This window comes from Indicator indicator, unplaced genomic scaffold, assembly GCF_027791375.1.
Source record: "Indicator indicator isolate 239-I01 unplaced genomic scaffold, UM_Iind_1.1 iindUn_scaffold_187, whole genome shotgun sequence".
Classification (NCBI taxonomy): Eukaryota; Metazoa; Chordata; class Aves; order Piciformes; family Indicatoridae; genus Indicator; species Indicator indicator.
Window position 1 is genome coordinate 41,061 of NW_026539269.1, and position 9,682 is coordinate 50,742.

At 62.7% G+C, this 9,682-nt stretch overlaps 1 protein-coding gene across 1 annotated transcript; it reads left to right on the top strand.

Moving 5' to 3' along the window:
* Positions 1-282: 282 nt before the first annotated feature.
* On the top strand, positions 283-1,641 carry GPR61 (G protein-coupled receptor 61). The gene has a single exon (XM_054398917.1). The coding sequence runs from the start codon at positions 283-285 to the stop codon at positions 1,639-1,641; it is 1,359 nt and encodes a 452-aa protein (XP_054254892.1).
* Positions 1,642-9,682: the final 8,041 nt, after the last annotated feature.

Here is a 9,682-nt window from a genome sequence, read left to right on the forward strand (position 1 = left end):
ATCAGGAGTGTCCTCCCCCCACCCCCGGGGTCGTGTCCCCTACCCTGCTGACTCCTCAACCTTCCCTGCAGGTTCCCGGAGCTGCCCAGCAGCGAGCAGCAGGGAGATGAGCAAGGCTGGGGGGCACCTTTGGGTGCTCTGAGCGGCACCCCCACCCCCCTTTTCCCCCCGGGGCAGCCACCCACCCGGAGCGGGCAGTGGGCAGAAGGTAGACAATGATGTGAGACCCCTGGGCAATGCCCGGCCCCCCAAGGATGGGCGATGGGCCGGTGAAGGCCCAGCATGGAGCCCTCCCTGCCCGCACCCTGGGGCTGGAACGGCTCTAGGGGGGCTCGGGGGCTGCAGCCCAGCCCCAGCCCCATGCCCCCCAACGGCACGGCCGACGCCAAACCTAAAGACGTGGCCTCCAAATCGGTTGGGCTCTTCTTCATGCTGCTGCTGGACCTGGTGGCCATCGTGGGCAACGCGGCCGTCATGACCGTGATCGTCAAGACCCCGGCGCTGCGCAAGTTCGTCTTCGTCTTCCACCTCTGCCTGGTGGACTTTTTGGCCGCCCTCACCCTGATGCCGCTGGAGATGCTCTCGGGCTCGGCCGTTTTCGAGAGCCCGGTGCTGGGCGAGGCCCTGTGCCGGGTCTACCTGTTCCTCAGCGTCTGCTTCATCAGCATGTGCATCCTCTCCATCTCCACCATCAACGTGGAGCGCTACTACTACGTGGTGCACCCCATGCGCTACGAGGTGAGGATGACGGTGGGGCTGGTGGCCTGCGTCCTGGTGGGCGTCTGGCTCAAAGCCGTGGCCACCTCCCTCGTCCCCGTCTTGGGTTGGTTGTCCCCCGACCACCACCGCCCCCCGCCGCCGCCGGCGCCTCCCGCCGGCCGAGGTTGCTCCTTGCAATGGAGCCGCGGTCCTTACTGCAAGTTCTTCGTGGTCTTTTTCGCCGCCTTTTACTTCCTCCTGCCCCTCCTCATCATCGTGGTGGTCTACTGCAGCATGTTCAAGGTGGCGCGGGTGGCCGCCATGCACCACGGGCCGCTGCCCACCTGGATGGAGACCCCGCGGCGGCGCCGCTCCGAGTCGCTCAGCAGCCGCTCCACCATGGTCACCACCTCGGGAGCTCCCCGGACCACCCCGCAGAGGACGTTCGGAGGGGGCAAAGCCGCCGCCATCCTCTTAGCCGTGGGGGGCCAATTCCTCTTCTGCTGGTTGCCCTACTTCTCCTTCCACCTCTACACCGCCCTCAGCTCCCAGCCCTTGGTGGGGCCGGCGGCTGAGACCGTGGTCACTTGGCTCGGTTACTTCTGCTTTACCTCCAACCCTTTCTTCTACGGGTGCCTCAACCGGCAGATCCGGGCCGAGCTGGGCCGGCTCCTGACCTGTTTCTTCAAGCAGCCGCCCGAGGAGGACCTGCGGCTGCCCAGCCGGGAGGGTTCCATCGAGGAGAACTTCCTGCAGTTCCTGCAGGGCACTGGTTGCCCGCCCGAGCCCCGCCCCCGCACCCCTAGCCCCAAGCGGGACCAGCCCCCCATCGATTTTCGCATCCCGGGGCAGATCGATGAGGACGCGGTGGAGGGCTCGGAGCAACGCGATGGGGATGGGCTCTGTGTGCCCGTGGGGGCCTCTCCCAAACCTGAGCTGTAGCTGGTGGGGTAGGGGAGGTTGGGGACAAACATGGTTGCAAGGGCGGAGCTGGTCTGAGTTGCCTCGCTGGGGTGGGGTGGGGGGTCTGCGACGTCGCCATAGGGGTCGGGGGTCCCATAGGAAGGGCCGCTGGGTTTGGGCACAAGCCTAGGGAAGCTGTGCCATAGCGGGGCCAAGGGGCTTAGGCTTGGGGGTCATCCCCATCCTGGCGAAGGGTCTCAGGAGGGTCGTCCCCCAGGTCCCCATCACCCCCCCCTCAGCCAGCCAGGCGATGGGGCTGGGAGCAGGGTGCCCCTAGAGGGACGTCTGAGTCTCCTCCCTGACCCCTGCCCCTTCCAGGCCGTCCCTTGCTTCTCTAACACCACTCACCCTGTGCCCACCCCACAGCCGGGGGGACCGAGGCCTGGCCCTCCGGGGGTGCACAGGGCTGGAGCCCCTCAGCACGGGGCAGGCGCGGGGGGGAGCTGCAAACAGACCCAGGGCGGGCTGGGGCCGGGGTCGGCGTGGTGGGGGCTGGTGTGGGGCCGGGCCGGGCTTGAGGGGTGCTGGGCTTAGGGTCAGGCCCAGGCCCAGCTCGGTGTGAGGCCGGCCGAGACCCTGTGTGGGGCTGGGCTGGAGCTGGAGTTCTGTGTGGGACCAGCGCGGGAGCTGCCATGGCCCCACCGCGGCCTACGGCTCCCTCCACGCCCCACTGTGGCGAGGCGGAAATGAGGAGCTGCTGCGGGCTCCCCCAGAGGCGGAAGTAAAGCTGCCTCGGCTCCCATCATGCCCCGCTCCACCGAGGCGGAAGCCAGGCTCAGGTCTCCGTTCCCATCATGCCCCTCTCCACCGAGGCGGAAGTTCCACCTTCAGCTCCCATCCCGCAGCGCGGGGACTGCACTTCCCGTGGTGCCCCGCGGCCGCAGCCCCGGATATCCGGTTCCGCCTGAGGGAGCCGCCCGGGCCGAGGCAGGCGAGAGGCTCAGCCCCGCTCCGGCCCCGCTCCCGTCCCGCTCCCGTCCCGCTCCCGGCGGCTGGGCCGCTCCGCCGCCCTTCCCCCACCCCGCCGCCGCCATGGGTTGCACGCTGAGCGCCGAGGACAAGGCGGCGGTGGAGCGGAGTAAGATGATCGACCGCAACCTGCGGGAGGACGGCGAGAAGGCGGCCAAGGAGGTGAAGCTGCTGCTGCTCGGTGAGGAGCGGGCCGAGGGCAGGCTTGGAGGGGACTCCGAGGGGTGTAAAGCGCTCCGGAGGAAGGTGTTTGGGAGTGAGAGGGCTCTGGGGAGGGCGTTAAGAGGCTGAGAGAGCTGTGGGGAAAACGTTAAGGAGCTGAGAGGGCTCTGAAGAGGGTCTCAGGGGGCTGAGAAGGCTCTGGGGAGGCTGTTAGGGAGCTGGGAGGGCTCTGGGGAGGCTGTTAGGGAGCTGAGAGGGCTCTGGGGAGGCTGCTAGGGAGCTGAGAGGGCTCTGGGGAGGCTGCTAGGGAGCTGAGAGGGCTCTGGGGAGGCTGCTAGGGAGCTGAGAGGGCTCTGGGGAGGCTGCTAAGGAGCTGGGAGGGCTCTGGGGAGGCTGTTAGGGAGCTGGGAGGGCTCTGGGGAGGCTGTTAGGGAGCTGAGAGGGCTCTGGGGAGGCTGTTAGGGAGCTGAGAGGGCTCTGGGGAGGCTGCTAGGGAGCTGGGAGGGCTCTGGGGAGGCTGCTAGGGAGCTGGGAGGGCTCTGGGGAGGCTGCTAGGGAGCTGGGAGGGCTCTGGGGAGGCTGCTAGGGAGCTGGGAGGGCTCTGGGGAGGCTGCTAGGGAGCTGGGAGGGCTCTGGGGAGGCTGCTAGGGAGCTGGGAGGGCTCTGGGGAGGCTGCTAGGGAGCTGGGAGGGCTCTGGGGAGGCTGCTAGGGAGCTGGGAGGGCTCTGGGGAGGCTGCTAGGGAGCTGGGAGGGCTCTGGGGAGGCTGCTAGGGAGCTGGGAGGGCTCTGGGGAGGCTGCTAGGGAGCTGGGAGGGCTCTGGGGAGGCTGCTAGGGAGCTGGGAGGGCTCTGGGGAGGCTGCTAGGGAGCTGGGAGGGCTGTGGGGAGGGTCTCCCAGCCTCAGGAAGGGGCTCAGGGGCATGCGTTGAGGAGGGGGCTTGAAGGTCCATCCAGAGCTTTAGTGAGGAGCTCTAAGGGGCTCCCAGCCTCAAGGAGGGGCTTGATAGAGGAGCTCAGGGTGAGAGAGGAGGGCTGAAGGCTTTTGTGGAGTCTCTGGGAGTTGGAGAGGGTGAAGGAGTCCCTGGGGAAGGGAGCTTGGAGCGTTCCAAGGCTCTGGAAGCCTTTAGGGATGTCCGAGGGGAGAGGAGGGAGTCTGCGAGGTTGAAAGGTCTTCAGAGGGTGAGTGCTGGGGAGAGAGGTGGTGATGGGGGTGAGGAGAGTCCTGAGGAGGAAGATGAAGGGCTGGGGCAGGATCCTGCAGGGGAGCTGTGGGGAGGGACGAGGGGACCCAGGGTAGGTCTGGGACAAGGCCACTCAGAGCAGCAGCTGAGGAGGGCTGGGTTCTGCAGCCCCAGGTGCCATCCTGTCCCCTCCCCTTGGCTCCCTGAGCCCCTCCTTGGCCTGAGGGAGGAGGGCATGATGTGCCCTGCCCTCACAAGGGGCAGGGGATGGTGTGCCCTGCCCTGGCAGGGGGCAGGGGATGGTGTGCCCTGTCCTGGCAAGGGGCAGGGGATGGTGTGCCCTGTCCTGGCAAGGGGCAGGGGATGATGAGTCCTGCCCTGGCAGGGGGCAGGGGATGATGAGTCCTGCCCTGGCAAGGGGCAGGCGACTGTGCTGCTCTCCCAGATGGAATAAACTCCCCTGGCCCAGCCTGGATGGGACCAGGGCTGGCTTCTGGCTGCTCCTGGGGGCAGATCCCTCCCTGCTGGCCTCTGGGAGCAGAAGGTGCTCCTTGGGCTGGGTGTCCTTTCATCTCCCTCTTTGTGGGACAGAGGAGGAGGAGGAGCAGGAGGAAGGGAGCCCTCTGCTGAGATGCAGAGATCCTATTGGTGCTGAGCTCTGTGCCCAGCTTGGGGTGATGGAGTCAAAACCTTTCCTCAGCTGCAAATGCCCCCCCCCAGGAGGTGCCCAGGCCGGGGTGTGAGCTGCCCTGGCAGGGTGCCCTGACAGATGCCCTGCTGGGAGCTGCCTGTGTGTGGCAGGGGAGCACAGCTGGGCCGTGGCTGGGCTGCTTCTGCAGAGCCCACGGGAGGCTGAGAGCAGCCCTGGAGGAGCTTCTGTGGGTGCAGAGAGCCCAGGAGGGAGGTGGTGCTGCTGTGCTCTTGCTTCTGCTGGGCTTGGGTCACCTTTGGTGGCCATGGTTAGAGCTTCTGCTGGGCTTGGGTCATGTTTGGTAGCCATGGTTAGAGCTCCTGCTGGGCTTGGGTCATGTTTGGTGGCCATGGTTAGAGCTCCTGCTGGGCTTGGGTCATGTTTGGTGGCCATGGTTAGAGCTCCTGCTGGGCTTGGGTCATGTTTGGTGGCCATGGCTAGAGCTTCTGCTGGGCTTGGGTCATGTTTGGTGGCCATGGTTAGAGCTCCTGCTGGGCTTGGGTCATGTTTGGTGGCCATGGCTAGAGCTTCTGCTGGGCTTGGGTCATGTTTGGTGGCCATGGTTAGAGCTCCTGCTGGGCTTGGGTCATGTTTGGTGGCCATGGTTAGAGCTCCTGCTGGGCTTGGGTCATGTTTGGTGGCCATGGTTAGAGCTCCTGCTGGGCTTGGGTCATGTTTGGTGGCCATGGCTAGAGCTTCTGCTGGGCTTGGGTCATGTTTGGTGGCCATGGTTAGAGCTCCTGCTGGGCTTGGGTCATGTTTGGTGGCCATGGTTAGAGCTCCTGCTGGGCTTGGGTCATGTTTGGTGGCCATGGCTAGAGCTTCTGCTGGGCTTGGGTCATGTTTGGTGGCCATGGTTAGAGCTCCTGCTGGGCTTGGGTCATGTTTGGTAGCCATGGTTAGAGCTCCTGCTGGGCTTGGGTCATGTTTGGTGGCCATGGTTAGAGCTCCTGCTGGGCTTGGGTCATGTTTGGTGGCCATGGCTAGAGCTTCTGCTGGGCTTGGGTCACCTTTGGTGGCCATGGTTAGAGCTCCTGCTGGGCTTGGGTCATGTTTGGTGGCCATGGTTAGAGCTCCTGCTGGGCTTGGGTCATGTTTGGTGGCCATGGTTAGAGCTCCTGCTGGGCTTGGGTCATGTTTGGTGGCCATGGTTAGAGCTCCTGCTGGGCTTGGGTCATGTTTGGTGGCCATGGTTAGAGCTTCTGCTGGGCTTGGGTCATGTTTGGTGGCCATGGTTAGAGCTTCTGCTGGGCTTGGGTCATGTTTGGTAGCCATGGTTAGAGCTCCTGCTGGGCTTGGGTCATGTTTGGTGGCCATGGTTAGAGCTCCTGCTGGGCTTGGGTCATGTTTGGTGGCCATGGTTAGAGCTCCTGCTGGGCTTGGGTCATGTTTGGTGGCCATGGTTAGAGCTTCTGCTGGGCTTGGGTCATGTTTGGTGGCCATGGTTAGAGCTCCTGCTGGGCTTGGGTCATGTTTGGTGGCCATGGTTAGAGCTTCTGCTGGGCTTGGGTCATGTTTGGTGGCCATGGTTAGAGCTTCTGCTGGGCTTGGGCCACCTTTGGTAGCCATGGTTAGAGCTTCTGCTGGGCTTGGGTCACGTTTGGTGGCCATGGTTAGAGCTCCTGCTGGGCTTGGGTCACGTTTGGTGGCCATGGTTAGAGCTCCTGCTGGGCTTGGGTCATGTTTGGTGGCCATGGTTAGAGCTTCTGCTGGGCTTGGGTCATGTTTAGAGCTTCTGCTGGGCTTGGGTCATGTTTGGTGGCCATGGTTAGAGCTCCTGCTGGGCTTGGGTCATGTTTAGAGCTTCTGCTGGGCTTGGGTCATGTTTGGTGGCCATGGCTAGAGCTTCTGCTGGGCTTGGGTCATGTTTGGTGGCCATGGTTAGAGCTCCTGCTGGGCTTGGGTCATGTTTGGTGGCCATGGTTAGAGCTCCTGCTGGGCTTGGGTCATGTTTGGTGGCCATGGTTAGAGCTCCTGCTGGGCTTGGGTCATGTTTGGTGGCCATGGCTAGAGCTTCTGCTGGGCTTGGGTCATGTTTGGTGGCCATGGTTAGAGCTCCTGCTGGGCTTGGGTCATGTTTGGTGGCCATGGTTAGAGCTCCTGCTGGGCTTGGGTCATGTTTGGTGGCCATGGCTAGAGCTTCTGCTGGGCTTGGGTCATGTTTGGTGGCCATGGTTAGAGCTCCTGCTGGGCTTGGGTCATGTTTGGTAGCCATGGTTAGAGCTCCTGCTGGGCTTGGGTCATGTTTGGTGGCCATGGTTAGAGCTCCTGCTGGGCTTGGGTCATGTTTGGTGGCCATGGCTAGAGCTTCTGCTGGGCTTGGGTCACCTTTGGTGGCCATGGTTAGAGCTCCTGCTGGGCTTGGGTCATGTTTGGTGGCCATGGTTAGAGCTCCTGCTGGGCTTGGGTCATGTTTGGTGGCCATGGTTAGAGCTCCTGCTGGGCTTGGGTCATGTTTGGTGGCCATGGTTAGAGCTCCTGCTGGGCTTGGGTCATGTTTGGTGGCCATGGTTAGAGCTTCTGCTGGGCTTGGGTCATGTTTGGTGGCCATGGTTAGAGCTTCTGCTGGGCTTGGGTCATGTTTGGTAGCCATGGTTAGAGCTCCTGCTGGGCTTGGGTCATGTTTGGTGGCCATGGTTAGAGCTCCTGCTGGGCTTGGGTCATGTTTGGTGGCCATGGTTAGAGCTCCTGCTGGGCTTGGGTCATGTTTGGTGGCCATGGTTAGAGCTTCTGCTGGGCTTGGGTCATGTTTGGTGGCCATGGTTAGAGCTCCTGCTGGGCTTGGGTCATGTTTGGTGGCCATGGTTAGAGCTTCTGCTGGGCTTGGGTCATGTTTGGTGGCCATGGTTAGAGCTTCTGCTGGGCTTGGGCCACCTTTGGTAGCCATGGTTAGAGCTTCTGCTGGGCTTGGGTCACGTTTGGTGGCCATGGTTAGAGCTCCTGCTGGGCTTGGGTCACGTTTGGTGGCCATGGTTAGAGCTCCTGCTGGGCTTGGGTCATGTTTGGTGGCCATGGTTAGAGCTTCTGCTGGGCTTGGGTCATGTTTAGAGCTTCTGCTGGGCTTGGGTCATGTTTGGTGGCCATGGTTAGAGCTCCTGCTGGGCTTGGGTCATGTTTAGAGCTTCTGCTGGGCTTGGGTCATGTTTGGTGGCCATGGTTAGAGCTTCTGCTGGGCTTGGGTCATGTTTGGTGGCCATGGTTAGAGCTTCTGCTGGGCTTGGGTCATGTTTGGTAGCCATGGTTAGAGCTCCTGCTGGGCTTGGGTCATGTTTGGTGGCCATGGTTAGAGCTCCTGCTGGGCTTGGGTCATGTTTGGTGGCCATGGTTAGAGCTCCTGCTGGGCTTGGGTCATGTTTGGTGGCCATGGTTAGAGCTCCTGCTGGGCTTGGGTCATGTTTGGTGGCCATGGTGAGAACTTCTGCTGGGCTTGGGTCCTGTTTAGAACTTCTGCTGGCTTTGGGCCAGGGTTGGAGCTTGTGGTGGGTCTGAGCCATGTTCAGAAGCTCTCATTGCTGATGACTAAGGCACAGAGCAGGCAGAAGCTGCCTGTCTCTGGAGCCTGCTGGGTCCAGCCCCACTCCCCTTGTGGTTCTTTGCAGGGTGCTGTGAGCTCAGGACCAGGCAGCACCGTGGGAGGGTTGGATGGACCATGTGGTGGTCTTCTTCCACTCTCTGTGTCAGGTCTTTTTCAGCTCAAGAGAGACAGATTGAGTCTGGGGGGAGCACAAGAAGCTGCTGAGTGTTGGAATGGGACATGTTCCCCAACATCCTTGCTCCCTGCTTGTGTCTGGCAGGAATAATTCCTCCTCTGGCAGGTTCTGGCTTTGGGGTGTTTGTGGAGGTGCTGAAAAGGGCTGGGGGGTGAGAGTGACCTTGTCAGGAAGTGGTGGAGTGTCCACAAGGTCCAACAACCAGTCTGGAAGCTCTAAAGACCCAGAGAAGCAGCTGCCCCTTGGACTGGGGCTGACTTTGGGTGGCAGCACAATCCCCCTGCTGCTTCTGAGCAGCTCTTTGGATTCAAGCTTGTGCAGGTCCTCACTCCAGAGAAGCTCCACTGGGCTGGGTGTGGGACTGGGGATCTGCTTCCACCCTTGTTTAATGGCAGTGCCCATTTGGATCAGGTTTGGAGCCTGGAAGCCCTTCTGCCTCCTGTGGCTTCTCTGTAGCCTTAAAAATGAGACCTGGCTGGGCTGGACACCTGGGGAGAGGAACCTCATGAAGTTCAACCAAGGCAAGTGTAGGGTCCTGCACTTAGAGGAGAACAACCTCCTGCAGCAGCACAGCTGAGGGGGGACCTGCTGGAGAGCAGCTCCAAGGAGAAGGACCTGGGAGTGCTGGGGGACAGCAAGTGCCCAGGAGCCAGCAAGGTGCCCTTGGGGCCAGGAAGGGCAATGGGGTCCTGGGGGGCATGGAGAAGAGTGTGGGCAGCAGGGCAGGGGAGGTGCTCCTGCCCCTCTGCTCTGCCCTGGTCAGGACACAGCTGGAGTCCTGGCTCCAGTTCTGGGCTCCCCAGTTCAGGAGGGACAGAGAAGTGCTGGAGAGAGTCCAGGGCAGGCTGGGAAGCTGCTGAGGGGCCTGGAGCAGCTCTGGGAGGAGCAAAGGCTGAGAGCCCTGGGGCTGAGAGCCTGCAGAAGAGCAGCCCCAGAGGGGAGCTGAGCAATGCTCAGCAAGAGACAAAGGAGCTGTGGGGGGCAAGAGGCTGGGGGCAGACTCTTGGCAGTGGTGCCCAGGGACAGGCCAAGGGTCCAGGGGCACAAACTGGCACCCAGGAGGTTCCACCTCAGCAGGAGGAGAAACTTCTTTGGTGTGAGGCTGCTGGAGGCCTGGAGCAGGCTGCCCAGAGAGGTTGTGGAGTGTCCTTGTGTGGAGAGCTTCCAACCCCCCCTGGGCATTGTGCCCCTGGGCAAGCTGCTGTGGGTGCCCTGCTGGAGCAGGGGGCTGGGGGTTGGCCTGGCTGAGCTCCAGGGGTCCCTCCCAACCCCTCACCACTCTGGGGTTCTGTGCTCTCCTCACACCC